The 15,423-nt window shown below is 53.2% G+C and overlaps 10 protein-coding genes across 10 annotated transcripts; 7 read left to right on the top strand and 3 right to left on the bottom strand.

The window, feature by feature from the left end:
- Positions 1-159: 159 nt before the first annotated feature.
- On the top strand, positions 160-978 carry BDV59DRAFT_176437 (cell wall mannoprotein 1 family protein). Its single transcript, XM_073689439.1, has 2 exons — positions 160-623; positions 677-978. The coding sequence occupies exons 1-2, from the start codon at positions 303-305 to the stop codon at positions 863-865; spliced, it is 510 nt and encodes a 169-aa protein (XP_073548681.1). The 5' UTR covers positions 160-302; the 3' UTR covers positions 866-978.
- Position 979: 1 nt separating this feature from the next.
- Positions 980-1,655, top strand: BDV59DRAFT_176436 (uncharacterized protein). The gene has a single exon (XM_073689438.1). It carries the CDS (start codon positions 1,069-1,071, stop codon positions 1,501-1,503), a length of 435 nt encoding a protein of 144 aa, XP_073548680.1. The 5' UTR covers positions 980-1,068; the 3' UTR covers positions 1,504-1,655.
- A 122-nt stretch (positions 1,656-1,777) lies between these two features.
- On the bottom strand, positions 1,778-3,841 carry clf1 (putative cell cycle control protein (Cwf4); the record flags this gene model as incomplete). Its single annotated transcript, XM_073693756.1, has 2 exons — positions 1,778-2,008; positions 2,060-3,841. The coding sequence occupies 2 exons, from the start codon at positions 3,839-3,841 to the stop codon at positions 1,778-1,780; spliced, it is 2,013 nt and encodes a 670-aa protein (XP_073548679.1).
- A 308-nt stretch (positions 3,842-4,149) lies between these two features.
- BDV59DRAFT_176433 (U4/U6-U5 snRNP complex subunit PRP31) lies at positions 4,150-5,949 on the top strand. Its single transcript, XM_073689437.1, has one exon. It carries the CDS (start codon positions 4,196-4,198, stop codon positions 5,762-5,764), a length of 1,569 nt encoding a protein of 522 aa, XP_073548678.1. The 5' UTR covers positions 4,150-4,195; the 3' UTR covers positions 5,765-5,949.
- Positions 5,950-6,623: 674 nt separating this feature from the next.
- BDV59DRAFT_201234 (uncharacterized protein) lies at positions 6,624-7,407 on the top strand (the record flags this gene model as incomplete). The annotated part of the gene is made up of 2 exons (XM_073693755.1): positions 6,624-7,158; positions 7,223-7,407. 2 exons carry the CDS (start codon positions 6,624-6,626, stop codon positions 7,405-7,407), a joined length of 720 nt encoding a protein of 239 aa, XP_073548677.1.
- Positions 7,408-7,819: 412 nt separating this feature from the next.
- Positions 7,820-9,112, top strand: BDV59DRAFT_176431 (uncharacterized protein). Its single transcript, XM_073689436.1, has 4 exons — positions 7,820-8,594; positions 8,641-8,855; positions 8,907-8,999; positions 9,047-9,112. Exons 1-4 carry the CDS (start codon positions 7,952-7,954, stop codon positions 9,083-9,085), a joined length of 990 nt encoding a protein of 329 aa, XP_073548676.1. The 5' UTR covers positions 7,820-7,951; the 3' UTR covers positions 9,086-9,112.
- A 1-nt stretch (position 9,113) lies between these two features.
- BDV59DRAFT_176430 (uncharacterized protein) lies at positions 9,114-9,899 on the bottom strand. The gene is made up of 4 exons (XM_073689435.1): positions 9,787-9,899; positions 9,358-9,671; positions 9,258-9,307; positions 9,114-9,213 (listed from the first exon to the last, which is right to left on the bottom strand). Exons 2-4 carry the CDS (start codon positions 9,502-9,504, stop codon positions 9,168-9,170), a joined length of 243 nt encoding a protein of 80 aa, XP_073548675.1. The 5' UTR covers positions 9,505-9,671; positions 9,787-9,899; the 3' UTR covers positions 9,114-9,167.
- A 211-nt stretch (positions 9,900-10,110) lies between these two features.
- Positions 10,111-12,366, top strand: BDV59DRAFT_176425 (adenosylhomocysteinase). The gene is made up of 9 exons (XM_073689433.1): positions 10,111-10,206; positions 10,270-10,332; positions 10,389-10,521; positions 10,581-10,707; positions 10,761-11,084; positions 11,144-11,421; positions 11,480-11,616; positions 11,675-11,973; positions 12,024-12,366. The coding sequence occupies exons 2-9, from the start codon at positions 10,294-10,296 to the stop codon at positions 12,034-12,036; spliced, it is 1,350 nt and encodes a 449-aa protein (XP_073548674.1). The 5' UTR covers positions 10,111-10,206; positions 10,270-10,293; the 3' UTR covers positions 12,037-12,366.
- Positions 12,367-12,371: 5 nt separating this feature from the next.
- BDV59DRAFT_207373 (zinc-binding alcohol dehydrogenase family protein) lies at positions 12,372-13,667 on the bottom strand (the record flags this gene model as incomplete). The annotated part of the gene is made up of 3 exons (XM_073694990.1): positions 13,423-13,667; positions 13,157-13,368; positions 12,372-13,072 (listed from the first exon to the last, which is right to left on the bottom strand). The coding sequence occupies exons 1-3, from the start codon at positions 13,542-13,544 to the stop codon at positions 12,372-12,374; spliced, it is 1,035 nt and encodes a 344-aa protein (XP_073548673.1). The 5' UTR covers positions 13,545-13,667.
- A 489-nt stretch (positions 13,668-14,156) lies between these two features.
- Positions 14,157-15,174, top strand: BDV59DRAFT_201230 (carbonic anhydrase family protein; the record flags this gene model as incomplete). The annotated part of the gene is made up of 3 exons (XM_073693754.1): positions 14,157-14,186; positions 14,247-14,745; positions 14,804-15,174. 3 exons carry the CDS (start codon positions 14,157-14,159, stop codon positions 15,172-15,174), a joined length of 900 nt encoding a protein of 299 aa, XP_073548672.1.
- Between the last annotated feature and the right edge of the window lie 249 nt (positions 15,175-15,423).

The raw sequence follows: 15,423 nt of genomic DNA, 5'->3' as shown, positions 1-15,423 counted from the left end.
GTACTACCTATATCCTAGATAGATTGCGAAGAGTACTAGGAAATATCTCTATAGTAGTAATCTAGTAGTATACAAGGCCTCAACTATAGAACACTGTACTACAGCTTTACAATGTACCACTCCGGCACACCCTCCTATCAAATGAACCCAACCATTTCCCCTCATGCCGCACAATCATCCCAACCATCCCCCTGTACGACAGCTGCGCGCAGACATCCGTCCTCCCCAACATATAAACCGCCTTTCCTCTCTCTTTTCTCCATTCTCTACTACTATCCAGACTGTCCTACACAGTACATCCAATGCACTTCAACAACCCCCTCTTCCTCGGCCTCCTCGGCCTCGTCACCGCCATGGACCTCCCCACCGTCACAAACGACCTCAGTGTTATGGCAACCGACCTGCTCAACCTTAACAGAGTTATCAACGCCTACAGCAGCACTGGCGAGCAAAACTCAGTCGTCACCATTAATGAACGCAGACTCGAAGAGCACACAACCGCCGCCATCGAGCACATCCGGCTCCTGGACCCTCTCGACCCCTACAACAGTAAGACCATCACCGACATCATCTTGCAACTGGGACCTTCTATGAATCGCTATCTCAGTGACGTACAGGACAAGGTACATCGTACAGTACACTACTTACTCAGATGCATCCCTGACTCCGGCTGTAGAAATCATACTTCAAAGAGGCCCATTACGACCAGACCATGCGCCAGAACCTGGAACGCTTCCAGAAAGAGGCAAAGGGCCTCAGCGAGACGGTGCAGACCAAAGTACAGCCCAACAATGCACGCCAGATCAAAGAGACATTCCAGGAATCGGACCAGTGGTTCGACCGGGTCATCAAGCAGTTCCAGTAGGCTTTCTCTCGGCTGCGAACTTTGTCAAGAACGAACTTTGTCCTTGAGCTTTCCATACAATTGGGATTCTAGACTCAAACTGTCAATGGACTCAAGTCGATTCTCTATTTCCCTGGCCGAGTCTACCGCATGGCTTGATATATATAATCGTAGAGTAATCGTAAACATGCAGACGCAAACTACCCACTCCAAAACTTGACGATATGCCCCAACTACATCAAATCTTCACCCTCCGCGCCTATTTCTCCCGTGACACCCTCCACGCCGGGAAACCCCTCGAAAACACACCCTCGCGCGACATCACAGCCTTCGAGGGTGGTTTTCTCCGTGGTGTCTCGGGCACCCGCGCCGAAGGCTTCGACGCCTCGCTCCTCCCCGGTGGCGGCGACTGGATCCTCTACGATAAGCGAAACCGGCTCGCGCATATCGACGTGCGCACGCAGGGCCGCCTGTCCGATGGCCATGGTGTCTACATTCAATATACTGGGTATCTGGGGGTCGATGAGGACGCCATCAAATTCATGACGTGGGCGGCGGATGCTAAGACGACGCGGTACGGGGACCATCACTGGTGGACTCGGCCGGTCATCGAGACCAGCGGTATGTTCTGTTCCACTCGGTTTGAGGCGACGGATTAGACGGAGCTGACGGGACAGCACCACGGTTCAAATGGCTGGAGCAAACGATGTTGGTTGGTCAAGGACATTGGTTCCGTGAGGGAGAGAAGCAAGCGGTCGAATATCAGATCTTCGAGCTTTGTTAGGATTCTAGGGGAAAGAAGGGCGCGAAGCTCTGGTTTATCAGGGGATTTGCTGGGGAGAAAAGTCCGCTACGGTTGTCATTATTGTTGGTTTAACGGACGTATCGAGATTATTCCATAACATATGTACCCCGTCCCCACCTGCACCATGTCTATGCTTGTTGCTGCTTCCATTGGTGTGCCTTCTGTAACAGCTTGGAGAGATTCGCCGCCGACTGGTCGTCCGCCGGGAACACATAGTCCATGTATTCCTCGTAGCGGTCGTCGTCCAGCTTGCGCCGCTTCTTGACCCGCCGCGGCATCTGCTTCTCGATCTTGTCGATGTCCTCGGGAGATCCGTGCGTGTGCTCGAATGAGCGCCAGGCGTTGAGGAGTTCCACGCGCTGCAGACCGTCAGCGTCGGTGATGGAAAGGGGAAATGGGGTTGGGCTTACCTCTTCCTTGAGCTCCTTCTCCTTGAACACCTTGTGAGCGCGCGTGAAGACCGCCCGAGCACGCCGCTTGGCCTCCTCGCTGACCGGCCGCTCCTCTTCTTCCTCCTCCTCTTCCTCCTCGTCCGGCACGTTGATCTCGAACCGCGCATAGTTGATCCATACCTTGACGTGGTCCGTCTTCTCCAGGAGACGCTCGTACAGCTGGCGTACACGGTCGTACTCGCCCTCGTACTCCTCGAAGTCGATATACGACTTCCACACCAACTCCGGCATGTCCAGGGCGGGCTGGTCGATACCCAGCTCGTAGATGGCCCGGGCTCGTTCCGTGTCGTCCAGACCACGCTCCAGCTCCGCGTACTGGATCCACGCCTGGCTATTGGACGAGTTCCACTCGATCTGCTTTTCATATAGCGTCCGACATCGCACAAACTCGAACAACTGACGCTCGAGGTCGATGTACCCGCGGAAGAGCTTGTCCTTCGGACACATTCCGATAGCCTGGCCCAGCGTCTTCCGGGCCGCCTGCAGCTCCATCTGTCGGATTTCGAACTGGGCCTTCAGGAGCCACAACTTGGCAAAGGTGAACTTCTTGTGCGGGATCAACTTCAGACACTCGTTGTAGACCTGGCGCGCACGGTCCATATCCTTGGCCTCCATCTCCTCCCAGATGGCGTAGAATATCCACAGGTAGATGTATCGTCGCCAATGTCGCTTCTCCTGCGACGGGGGGATCTGCGCAATCGCCCGTTCGTACACGTCCCGCACGCGATCCGGATCCCCAGACGTCTCCTCCAGACGGGCAAAGTCAAACCAGACATCGTAGTTGCGCGGGTTCTCCTTCAGCTGTTCCTCGTACTGGACCCGGCGTTTGGACAGAATGACATCCTCCACGCCCTCTCGGTCACCGAACTGCTTCTCAAACGTCGTGTACGCCTTGTGCAGCGTCATGGCCTTCGACCGCGGCAGCCGGTCCAGCGCATACTTGTAGATGGCGCGGGCACGCTCATACTCCTTCAGCTTGGCCTCGAACTTGGCGTACGCGATGAACAGCTTCTCGTCCATGAAATCCTCCCCGAGCGTCTCAATCGCCATGCCGTACACTTCGCGCACGAGGTCACTCGTGCCGTACTCGTCCTCGAAGCGGGCCCACTTGATCCAGTTCCGGGGCTCAGGATGCACGATGGTGAAGCGCTGGAAGATGGCGCGGGCGCGGTCGTACTCGCCGTAGCGCTTCTCCAGCTTGATGTACGCACTCCAGGCGCCCTCCTCGGGCTCCCACGACATCCACCGCTCAAACACCTGCCGCGTGCCGGGGATGTTGCCGAGCGTCTCCTCCATGTAGACATACTTGTACCAGAGCTTGTCGACGCGCGGGAGGATGGTGACGGCGCGGTCAAGCAGGTTGCGCGCGTGATTGATGTTGCGGTTGCGCATCTCGGCCTCGATGTACCGGATCCAGAGCACCACCGACGTCGGGCTGACGTCCAGCGCGCGCTCGAAGATCGACCGCGCCCGTCGGAACTCCTTCTGCTCCAGTTCCCACGCCGCATACCGCATCCAGTTGTTCATGTTGATACGGTTGCGCCGCACGTAGTCCTCGAACTCCTTGCGCTTGCGGCCCTGGTACTCATGTAGCTCCTCCAGATCCGCGAACCGCTGCGTCGGCGCCGCCAGCGCGGGCTCTTGTCGGTCGACCGCCTCGCGGAGAAGCTGCTCCGCGGAGATCTGGATCGGCGCGGCGGCCTTGTTTTTGACCCGGGGAGGGCCGCGGGAGGACTCCATGGTGAGATGTGTTGAGCCTAGATAAGAGGTGGGTTTGGTTGATTCGGAGGGAGAAAAGATCTGATGTTCGGCGGTTATGGACAGAGCCAATGCCCCTGCGAGATACTATTTCTCGGGCTGAAATTCAGGGAATGATGGAGGATATGTGGCAGTGGAATGCCCACTGGATGAATGGAGAGCGTCGTCGAGATAGAAATTCACGATGCGGCCCAAAAGTCGCGAGCTGCGCGGTTGATCTTCCGCGCCACCCGAAGATATATGACTCAGCACCTTCTCGAAAAGTGACGGCGGCGACGTTAAAAGCGGAACTTTCTCTCACCACTCTCACTACCTCCCTTCGGTTTAGCTGTCACCATGTCGAACGCCGAGGAACTGCTGCGTGATTTCGAAGAGGACGACGAAGACCTCCAGGAAGGCGGCGAAGCCGTCGACGAAGATGTCGACGAGGAGCAGCAGCACCAACAACAACAGTCCGGCCCAGAGGTCACCAACGAGTTTGAAGTCGCCATCTCGACAGGCGACGAGCTGACACGACTACATAAAGTCCTACGTGATCACTACTCGATTCGATTTCCCGAACTCGAAACCCTCATTACGAGCCCGATCGACTACGCGAAGACCGTCGCCATTTTGAAAAATGGCCCGCTCAACGACATCAAAGGCCTGTCTACCTCGGCCGACAACCCAGTCGGCGCCCCCTTGAAATCCATCTTGGATGGCCCGTCGTTGATGGTCGTCGCCGTCGAGGGCACGACCACCCGCGGCCGGGAGATGACCGACGCTGAACTGAAGATCGTGATGGACACGTGCGAGCGGATTCTCAAGCTCGACCGCGAGCGCACAGCGCTGACGCAGAGCATCCAGTCGCGCATGAGCCAGATCGCGCCGAACCTGGCGGCGCTGATTGGTCCGGAGACGGCGGCGCAGTTCCTTAATCAGAGCGGAGGGCTGCGTGAGCTGGCTAAGATCCCCGCGTGCAATCTCGCGGCGCAGGGGTCGAAGCGCTCTGAGGGTCTGGGCTTTGCCACGAATATAGGGATCCGGTCGCAGGGATTCCTCTACAATGCGCCAATTATTCAGGAGATTCCGAACGACTTGAAAAAGCAGGGGATGCGGATTGTTGCGGCGAAGATGGTACTTGCGACCCGTGCCGATGTGTCAAAGTATAGTCCCGACGGTTCGCTGGGCGAGGAGCTGAAACAGGAGTGCTTCCAGCGGCTGGAGAAGCTGACTGAGCCGGCCCCCAATGCGGGAGTCAAGGCGTTGCCCGCGCCTGATGACAAGCCGTCTCGGAAGCGGGGTGGTCGCCGAGCCAGAAAAGCCAAGGAAGCCGTGGCCATGACAGAGCTCCGCAAGGCGCAGAACCGTGTCGCGTTCGGCAAGGAGGAGGCAGAGGTTGGGTTCGGCACTGGTGAAGGAACTGTCGGGCTGGGAATGCTCGGCCAGCAGAACGATGGACGGATTCGTGCAACACAGATCGACCAAAGAACCCGGGCCAAGCTCAGCAAGAACAACAAGGGCTGGGGTACTGCCACGCCTGTCAGTGGGACGGCCTCGTCCCTGCGTGGGTTTGGCCAAGGTATGTCCGGTACAGCCAGCGTGCTGCAAGCCAAGGGGTTGCGCACATCTGGTGTTGGCAACCTGGGCGCTGGTACGGCTGGTACGGCGAGTACGATCGCATTCACGCCAGTGCAGGGGCTGGAGCTGGTGGATCCCAAAGTACAGGCGGAGTTGAACCGGAAGCGCAAGGCCGAGGAGGATCGGTGGTTTAAGTCTGGCACATTCACGCAGGTTGGTGGGAGCCAGAGCTCTACTAACACGTCATCGCAGACCGACAGTGCTGGATTCAAGGTTCCGCCCTTGCCTCCGAAGAAAAAGGTCGATACGGGAGAGGGCAAGATGGGTCCGCCCCCGCGTCCTTGAGGTTGCTGATGCTTTACTATGGTTGTTCTCTTTTTCTTTTCCTACAAGCATTCCACATGGCGTTTGGAGATTGATTCTGCTCGGCATGATACCATCAAGATACATGTATGATAGACTTCTGAGGAAGTTAAAAATAGGAATATGATAATGTGTTCCTCGACGGTCGTGACGACGACATTGCAAAGCGAAAGTTCCTCTTTTTCTCACATTATTGCCGTACTGCTGGCAATAGGTATATGTAGATTCTTGGGAGCATTAATGGCATTTTTGTGCTCTATTCCAGAAAACCATGTTCACTAACTAACCATCAGGATGAAGTAATTGACGCTTATGATCCAATTTACCCTCTTGTGGAAAAAATGACTATCTTCTCATCCTATGACCTTTCTCACGCACCTGTGAAACACCAAGCTCGTCATATTGCGTGCTGAAAGCGGATAATGATCATACTGTATGCTGGACGTGGAAGTAAAATGGAGCCTGTGAGAGAAGGTTGGTGCTTACGCTGACTGATCTCTACTTGAGGGAATATATCTTAACTCCACAGCGGTTGCAACATTGATCACGCACTGTCTGTCGACTACCGGCGTAATATAAAAGGACTGAGGTGAGCCTTCAGATATAACCAAGAGGATTTTCAGGTATCTCTTTAGGGCGTCCAGTTCCGTATTCCTAAACAGCTTGGCTGCGCCGGCTCTTTCTGAGCAGACGTACAACCGGCTCTTTTAAATGCGTCTTCGAATAGCAGTCGTTCACGAATCTGCTTTCTCACATTGTTATCGTGCCGACACATTGAGAGAAGCGAAATCCATCTTTACATATTCTAGGAATTTAGTTGGCATTCAAAAGTCAGCACAGTATGGACGTCGACCCTTACGACAGTATAATAAATGCAAAACACCCTCTGGAAGAGCATCTATGCTCACATGTTAACCTCAGCCCTACAACAAGCAAAATTACTTTGCAAACCCAGCTTCATGACAAGCCATTAGACACGGTCATCTTCACAGACGATCTCCTCGTCGCCTCACCGTATACTGACCCCGCACACCTCCTTGACTACGCTACGTTAGATAGGTCAAGTCAAATGTTGGCTAGAGCTTTGACCATCCTACAACCAACCCGAGATGACTATGCAACGGCGTGTTATCTGGATTCATTCAACTGGGCGGATGTTATCGATTCAGTCCGCCGTTTATGCCAGGAGGCACGGTATTCGTGGACGAGACGTAGCTTCTATGTGATTGTTTTTCGATCTCGCGTCCAACCCGCTGTAGACTCGGCATATCTGTACGAACTGGACGTCCAGTCTCACCGCGAGGCCATGGCCAGTGGCGGGTTGTTGAAGTACTGGTTCGGAACGACGAACGCCAGCCGAGAGAACCTAGCTACCTGTTCGCTCACCCTTTACAAGCCCCGCGTCTTCGCAGATGGGCCTAGCTAACATAAGAAAAACAGGCATCTGGCGCAGTCGACGGGATGCGCAACTCGGGGGCACGGGACCGTGGCACCGGCGAGCACGCATGGCGATCGACCAGTTCTATGAGCGGATTAGCTTGACCCGGTTGAAGTTGGAGATTGAAGATGATGTCAAGACGTGGGGGATTTCCGAGTGGGAAGACGAAACGACTGAAGGGGAATAGTGACGATGGGCTGGCTTCCGGTGTACTCGCTTCTGATAGCTGGGTATGCAGCTGTTCGTTGGAGTTCTTCCTGATGTTGGGAGAATGTGGAGAGGGGGTTGTTAAAAATGCATTCAGATCACTTCGCAGGTATTCCACGCCAAGTTGTACCGTTGTATCCATTCTGCAAGGCCAATATGACATCTGGATATCAAACCAATCAATCATGCTGTATACACAATCAAAACACATCATCTTCGACCTGCCGAATGCAGGGAATTACCCCGCCGTCATGCGCTCCCGACTGGGGTTCCGCGTATCCGGGGACCCAGATGGGATCCAAAGCAAGTATCATTCCACGTCGAATGTGGGGTACATCCGACCGGGAATTATTACCCTATGTTGGATATCACATAAAAAGAACATCATCGCGACTCCTTCGCATGCGGGGCGAGTGGGCACTTTGATATAGCCGAGAGAGCAAGCTGACATATTTATCTTGACGAATTCTCCGTGAAACCAAATTACATTCATACAGCCCATCTCATTCTCATTCACAGAGCGTATGCTGGTAAAAATGGTCGGCCTACTCAATGACACGAAGCTCACGGTGAACGACGGACCTCTGACGTCTGAAAATGCCGCCTTCCTGCGCCCATCAGACCCTAATCTGCCTCTGGAGGAGCTGCGCAAAAGATATAACGAAGACGGCTACGTATTTCTGAAAGGCCTTCTGCCTCGCGAGGATATTCTCGAGGCTCGCCGCCGGTACTTTGAGTACCTGGCGCCAACAGACGTCCTCGAGCCGGGAACAGACCCAGTTGAGGGTGTTTTCAACAAGAGCAAGTCCATCGACGACTACCCGGGTATTGGGGCAGGTCATGCTGCGGGCAATGGCCGTCCAGGCGGGGATAACGCCGCTCTGTTTGTTGACCGCGCCATCGAAGCTCATTACAAGGATTGGTATACACAGAATGTCGTCAACCACCCATGTCTATACAAGTTCATTTCCGAGTTCACGAACTGGGGACAGGACACGTTGACGTTTAAGCGGACCCTCCTCAGAAACAATATTCCCAGGAGCAAGCCCATCGGTGTGCATTATGATCAGATCTTCCTGCGCTATGGTGAGCCGACGGCTGTGACTGCGTGGGTGCCTATCGGAGATATCAAGCTCGATGGCGGCGGACTGATTTATCTCGAAAATGGTATGCTTGACTTATGAAAGGACGTGTACGGTGCTGACCCTTTCAGGGGATGGAATTGGCCAGAAGATAGAAGAAGAATTCACAACCAAAGCGAAGCAAGCCGGTCTTACGGAGGAAGAGGCTAGATCTGCCTTCAACTCAAATATGATGGCTACCGGGTTGCTATCAGAGTTCCCTGCTGAATTTGCCAAGGAGCATTGTCGTCGGTGGCTTGTGTCGGCGTATGAAGCGGGCGATGTTGTTTTGCATAAGCCTCATGTGGTATGTTGTATTATGATGTTTTCCATGCCAATAGCTGATGTATATCGACAGATCCACGCTTCAACGATCAACAACGACCCTGATAATGTCATCCGTTTGGCTACCGATCTGCGGTTCTGTGATTCTTCCAAACCGTATGACAAGGTGGGTTTGCATGTTCTGATGTACTCGCAGAAACTAATTATATATAGCGATGGATGAACTACTACCGCTTTGGAGATGGTGTCTAGACAGATATTTGAAGTGATTGCGTATAACGCTTCCTTGGGTGAATTTCCTTATTAGATACAACCTTTTATTCACCATGACATCTCATGCGTTGGCGTATCTCATCTCCCCGAAAGTACAATGGCAAATTCTAAGACCATTAGTCGGGCCTCATGTTAAGCCGTGGATACTCACTGTTTGTCATCACAGTACCCTCCAGTCCATTCGGGACCCTGTTCCTGCCACTGGAGAAGTTAGTTTGGTAGGAATACGGAAGGATTGTGAGCCTACATACAGCAGCTTTGCACGCCAGATTGGCGGCGTTATCTCCCCCTTGAATCTGACAAGAAGTCCCTGCCATCATCATCTCGTTTTGCGTAGGGGTGCATATTCCGAATGGAACAAGGGTGAGTGATAAGAGAAGAAGGGATGAGGGGTTCATATTCGTAGCTGGTTGATAGCACCTGCGATTATTCCGACTCGATGGCAAGTGGAGGGACGGATGCCGTAGGGGACCGACTCAAGGAAGGGGGGGTGACCCCTTGATGTCGGCAGGGCGAAAGACATTCCAGCACTGGAGTTTATGACTGCGGCCCGATGTAGATAGACCTGCGATGGGCGTATGTATAAGCAGCATGCGATCTAATGCATTATTTGAGACCACCTTCCACGAAATTAGACATTGTTTATGAACTGGGTGGAGGATTGACTGAGCTGCTTGTACCTGCAGATCTATCTGAGTACAGGCCCGTGCTTCTTTCTGATGAGTCCACTAGGCCTTATCTCTGTCCAAGATAGACAACCTTGGAATGCATCAATTGATCCATGTAGATGCGCGGTGTGTTGGCTGGTGTGAGACAGCTGGAGGACAATGTACTGGTAATACGCACAATGTGGTGCTGGTAGTATGCAGCCAGCCCAGATAACAGGTAATAGGATTACCGACCCTGCCAAACGAGGGCGGCCAGCGGTAAGAATGGTAAGATTGGCCCCGCTGCAAATCCTGCGGGGCTTTTTCTGCCTGTCGGTCTCTCTCCCCTCCAGGTCCCCCCCTCCGTCTTCTCTCCCTCTTCCTCTCTTGTTTTTCCCTCCATCTCTCCTCCTCTTCCCCATCCCTATACCCTTCCTCTTTCCATCCTTCTCAGTAAGTGCATTCCCTCGGCTTCATCTGCGTACTTCTCAAATTGCTCATACTAACATCCTTCAGTCTCCCTTCCATCCCTCTTTCACAATGGCTGCTCCCGCTCAGAAGTTCAAGGTCGCCGACCTCGTACGTGTTTCCCGTTGTCCCTGATTCAGCGCCCGGATGTTGACATCTGTACACAGTCTCTGGCCGCCTTCGGTCGCCGTGAGATCGAAATCGCCGAGATCGAGATGCCCGGTCTCATGGCCATCCGTAAGAGATACGCCGCCGACCAGCCCCTCAAGGGTGCCCGCATTGCTGGCTGTCTTCACATGAGTATGTCTTCCGTGATCTTGCCTCATTCCAGCCTCTCATTTCACACTAACACTTAATAGCCATCCAGACTGCTGTCCTCATCGAGACCCTCGTCGCCCTCGGTGCTGAGGTCACCTGGACCAGCTGCAACATCTTCTCCACCCAGGACCACGCCGCTGCCGCCATTGCTGCCGCCGGTGTCCCTGTGTAAGTAGTATCACGTGGTTCCATGTCGACTCAACACTAATGGCCATTTTCAGCTTCGCCTGGAAGGGTGAGACCGAGGAGGAGTACAACTGGTGTCTGGAGCAGCAGCTTGTTTCCTTCAAGGATGGCCAGAAGCTCAACCTCATCCTCGATGACGGTGGTGACCTCACCTCCCTCGTCCACTCCAAGTACCCCGAGATGCTCAAGGGCTGCTACGGTCTCTCCGAGGAGACCACCACCGGTGTGCACCACCTCTACAGAATGATGAAGGATGGCAAGCTCCTTGTCCCCGCCATCAACGTCAACGATTCCGTCACCAAGTCCAAGTTCGACAACCTCTACGGTTGCCGTGAGTCCCTCATCGACGGAATCAAGCGGTTAGTCTTCCCTTCCCCTTCAGTTCGTGTCTTTGCCCTGAAATACTAACAATCCTCAGCGCTACCGATGTGATGGTCGCCGGAAAGATTGCTGTCGTTGGTGGATACGGTGACGTTGGCAAGGGTTGTGCTCAGGCCCTTCACAGCATGGGTGCTCGTGTCCTCGTTACCGAGATTGACCCCATCAACGCTCTCCAGGCCGCCGTCCAGGGCTACGAGGTTGTTACCATGGAGGAGGCTGCTCCCCTTGGTCAGATCTTCGTCACCACCACTGGTTGCCGTGACATCCTCGTTGGCAAGCACTTCGAGGTCATGCGCAACGACGCCATTGTCTGCAGTAAGTCTCCAATTGTTCGCTTTTTCTTAGATGTGTTAAGTGTACTGAATTGCATTAGACATCGGTCACTTCGACATTGAGATCGACGTTGCCTGGCTCAAGGCCAACGCCAAGTCCGTCCAGAACATCAAGCCCCAGGTTGACCGTTACACTCTCGCCAACGGCCGCAACATCATCCTGCTTGCCGAGGGCCGCGTAAGTTCAACTCTTAAGTCCACTCGTGCTTGAATCATATCGCTAATCCCTGTTACAGCTGGTTAACCTTGGCTGTGCCACTGGCCACTCTTCCTTCGTGATGTCCTGCTCTTTCTCCAACCAGGTTCTTGCTCAGATCGCCCTCTTCAAGGCCGAGGATGCCGCCTTTGGCCAGAAGTACGTTGAGTTCGGTACCAACGGCAAGAAGCCCGTTGGCGTCTACGTCCTGCCCAAGGTTCTCGACGAGCAGGTCGCTGCTCTCCACCTTGACCACGTCAACGCCAAGCTCACCAAGCTCACCCCCGTCCAGGCCGAGTACCTTGGCCTCGAGGTGAACGGTCCTTACAAGGCCGAGCAGTATGTTCCCTCTGATTTCCAGCACAATGAACCTGGCTAACATGTGACAGCTACCGCTACTAAATTCCTCGCTTCAGTTCGTTGTTGATTTGGTATACCCTTGGACCTAGATTTTTTCAACATATCACGATGTTACGAATAACATAAAGAGTTCTGTATCAACTTGGAGCTCAAAAGTTTTGTCTTCAACGGCAATAAAAGTGGCATATATGGGGTTCTCTGGACAGTGTTTTGGTTGTACGGCGGGCCTATCAGGAGTATTTTGCATTCAACAGTGCGTACTAGGAATGTTACGAAATTAGACACTGTCTATAGCAATAATCGATAAATCTAGTGTCAGCTGGACATGAGATGAAATGTTCCATCATTACTACCCTACTTCATCCACCCCATCTACATTAAATCTTCGCCAATACCCCCTCGGTCTCCGCGATCCGCACCACATACTTGACAGCACTCGCCTTCCCCTCCTTCAGATTCGTCAACGCCTGTTGCAGTCCCCCCAATCCGCCGGGGACCACAACATGCGGATGCGGTTTGAACCATCCCTCACGCAGCCCCTTAGCAATCAGCCGGAAGAACACATACCCAAAGTCCTGATCCTGCGGCGTGCCATGCACCGCCCCAACGCTGACCACCATCTTCTCCAGGCTCTCCGGGATCTCCGGGTACTTCTTCCCAGGGAGGATTAGCGCGATCTTGCCCCCAGGCGCCATCACCCGGGACAGATTGACGTAGCTCCCTTTCTCACTGACGGCGTCATACGCAGCCTTCAGCTCGGAGTGGCCCGCGGCTGCGAGCGCCGCCCGGATGCCGGAAACGACGGCGTCGTCGCCCTGTCGGTAATCGATCACGGCGTCGCCCTGGCTGCGGTCGATGAGCCCCTCGACGAAAGGGATGCCGCGGCCGGCGACGGTGATAATAGGGTGGATGTTGCTGCGGCGTGCGAGCTGGATCGCGTATGCGCCGATGGCGGATGCTCCGCCGTAGATGACCAATGGTTGCCGCGTGGTGGCTGGTTGCCAGGGTACGGGGAGGCGCAGATGCTGGTACATGGCTACGGCGGAAGTCATGGCCGCTAGCGGGATAGTGGCTGCCTCTGGCGGTGGGTTAGCACCTTCCATCGCTCTCGTACATACTTGTGGCTCGTGGATTAGGGCAGTGGTAGTAGCTAGATAGATACCTTCGAACGAAACGTCCTTTGGGATGTGGAACGTCGTGTGCTGCCAGCTAATGGCGTACTCGGCGTAGCTGCCGCCGGGCTGGAGCATTTGATGAAACGCGGCGACGCGGTCGCCGGGCTTGAACTCGGTGACGTTGGCGCCGACGGATTTCACGATGCCAGCGATATCGTCGCCCTGGTTGAGAGTGACGTTGGCCCATTGCGGGACTTTCCTGGGGGTTGTTAGTGTTTTTGCTGCTTGACGGGCAGAGGAGGTGTTTGAATACCAGTCTTTGGGGTTCGTTCCGGAGACGATGACCTGGATGAGGACCTGATCTGGTTCTGGAGCTGGGATGGGCGTGTCGGTGATGGTCACCGAGGGACCGGCGGCGATGAGAGCTTCTTTCATGGTGAGAGTTTGGTGTAGTGGAGGCAATTGGAGAGTTGAGGAGAAGGTACGCAATAATGGGTTATATGGTGGACTGGATTATAAATCTAGATGAGGAGATATATGTACTCTGGATATCATTACCTAGGTCCGTGGCTATAGTAAACGCGGGGTTGAGATGCACCAATCACCATGATCATCCCAGAGATTGACGTGATGAGGGGGAATTATTTTGCATAAGATGGTGCATTAGCATTAATCCAGTGTATCCGGTATTCGGAACTTGTGGTGCTGCAATGTGGGACGTGGTTGTTGTTATAGTAGTACTATAGGCTAGGATTGTGGGCTTGTCATACTAGAGACCATCATGTATAAATACACCGAAAGAGTGTGGTTACAGAAAATGTCTGGCGATTCTATTCAATGATGCTGTTACCATTAGATCTTTTGATGCTATTTAGGAATGACAGGCTACGGCTGGAGCTGTAGAGTAAATTTCCAGAAAGAGAGAATCCCTCATCCAAATCACTAGTGCATCTACAAGTTGGACAATGTTTATGCGTATTTTGTGCGCTAACTGAATTCTGGATATGAAGAGGCATGCGATGTCCAAGTATACTAGGTATTACCTCGATGACCCCGGAATACCTGATGTGGAACTCCGTATGAAGTGGGCACTGGATATGTAGCTCACCCGGCGAATATTTAAAGACCGTGCCTTAGGTGGCAGACGATGTTGCCCCTCGATTCATTCTCCTATCGACTTTCACTTTCTTCCTATATATCATTAAATTTACATTAGCTGTCCTCTTCCTTTTTGTTACCGCTTCCGCAGTTTATATCAGTCACAACCATTGCGATGCTGCCCTCCAAGTCAATCACTTCAACTACACAGCTACTGGAGGCCCACTGAACTGGTATGGCCTTAACCCTGACGCTAACTCTGCCTGCGCCAAGGGAACCAGGCAGTCTCCTATTGTCATTTACCCGAGGAAGATAGGCTCTGTCAGGCCTGGAACGCTGAAATTAAACATCCCCCGAGCGTACCATGCTAAGTTCGAGAACCTGGGATTTGGTCTCGAGGTTATCCTGCACAAGGGGACGCTTACTGTAGAATCTAAGACCTACAGGCTGGTCCAGTTCCACTTCCACACCCCCAGCGAGCACCGCGTGAACGACGAATACTATCCAATGGAAGCTCACTTCGTCTTCCAGAGCTCTGGTATCCTTATGAATCCCCATAGTATTGTACGTTGTAAATCTTTAATAATGAATAATAGAGAAGAAACATGCCGTCGTCGGTTTCCTATTCGAACTCTCCGACTTCGGATACTCCTTTGCGCTCTTCGGGCACATTTTTGATCTCGTGGGCGAGATTGAGCACCCGGGCACTCACACATACACCGGAGAAATGGACTTTACTGAATTGAGCCACCACCTCACCACTCATAGGATCTACAAATATTCGGGATCCTTGACAACTCCACCCTGCTCTGAGGATGTGGCTTGGTACGTGAGCAGCGAGCCGGTGTATCTCACTGTACACGATTACAACAAAGTCAAGAAGGTCCTTAAATACAATGCTCGGTATACCCAGAATTTCCTAGGAGAGGAGAACCTCCTTGAGATTGCCGCTCATGAGCTGTGCTAGATGGATGCATATTTGGGTGGCGTTTGATGGCTGGTGATGGAAGGATGGCAAACTTTCCGGACATTGAACATGCCTGGTGCTCGCCAGAGGTATTTAGCTAACTTATTGTTTGAGGTATGAGACCTCTATAATACAAGTTTTCCACTACGAGAATATATTGGCTTTCACTATAGAATAGGCAAGGCAGAAGACAGATCCCAACAGACTTCTTCAAGGTCATCAGACATCTTGACCTCTATAAGGAGTTCA

Source organism: Aspergillus ambiguus (assembly GCF_047715705.1).
Source record: "Aspergillus ambiguus strain CBS 117.58 unplaced genomic scaffold BDV59scaffold_12, whole genome shotgun sequence".
NCBI lineage: Eukaryota > Fungi > Ascomycota > Eurotiomycetes > Eurotiales > Aspergillaceae > Aspergillus > Aspergillus ambiguus.
The sequence above is the reverse complement of the archived record's forward strand: the minus strand, read 5'-3'. Positions and strand labels throughout refer to the sequence as shown.

What these genes read in the sequence shown, in the direction of transcription:
- BDV59DRAFT_176437 (XM_073689439.1), top strand. Translation starts at nt 303, where the DNA reads ATGCACTTCAACAACCCCCTCTTCCTCGGCCTCCTCGGCCTCGTCACC. An exon ending in TCAGTGACGTACAGGACAAG is followed by an intron (nt 624 to 676) that starts GTACATCGTACA and finishes CTCCGGCTGTAG; the next exon opens with AAATCATACTTCAAAGAGGC.
- BDV59DRAFT_176436 (XM_073689438.1), top strand. Translation starts at nt 1,069, where the DNA reads ATGCCCCAACTACATCAAATCTTCACCCTCCGCGCCTATTTCTCCCGT.
- BDV59DRAFT_176433 (XM_073689437.1), top strand. Translation starts at nt 4,196, where the DNA reads ATGTCGAACGCCGAGGAACTGCTGCGTGATTTCGAAGAGGACGACGAA.
- BDV59DRAFT_176431 (XM_073689436.1), top strand. Translation starts at nt 7,952, where the DNA reads ATGCTGGTAAAAATGGTCGGCCTACTCAATGACACGAAGCTCACGGTG. An exon ending in ACTGATTTATCTCGAAAATG is followed by an intron (nt 8,595 to 8,640) that starts GTATGCTTGACT and finishes TGACCCTTTCAG; the next exon opens with GGGATGGAATTGGCCAGAAG. An exon ending in CTTCCAAACCGTATGACAAG is followed by an intron (nt 9,000 to 9,046) that starts GTGGGTTTGCAT and finishes AATTATATATAG; the next exon opens with CGATGGATGAACTACTACCG.
- BDV59DRAFT_176430 (XM_073689435.1), bottom strand. Translation starts at nt 9,504, where the DNA reads ATGAACCCCTCATCCCTTCTTCTCTTATCACTCACCCTTGTTCCATTC. An exon ending in ATCTGGCGTGCAAAGCTGCT is followed by an intron (nt 9,308 to 9,357) that starts GTATGTAGGCTC and finishes TAACTTCTCCAG; the next exon opens with TGGCAGGAACAGGGTCCCGA. An exon ending in GGGTACTGTGATGACAAACA is followed by an intron (nt 9,214 to 9,257) that starts GTGAGTATCCAC and finishes TAATGGTCTTAG; the next exon opens with AATTTGCCATTGTACTTTCG.
- BDV59DRAFT_176425 (XM_073689433.1), top strand. Translation starts at nt 10,294, where the DNA reads ATGGCTGCTCCCGCTCAGAAGTTCAAGGTCGCCGACCTC. An exon ending in TGCTGGCTGTCTTCACATGA is followed by an intron (nt 10,522 to 10,580) that starts GTATGTCTTCCG and finishes AACACTTAATAG; the next exon opens with CCATCCAGACTGCTGTCCTC. An exon ending in GCTGCCGCCGGTGTCCCTGT is followed by an intron (nt 10,708 to 10,760) that starts GTAAGTAGTATC and finishes GGCCATTTTCAG; the next exon opens with CTTCGCCTGGAAGGGTGAGA.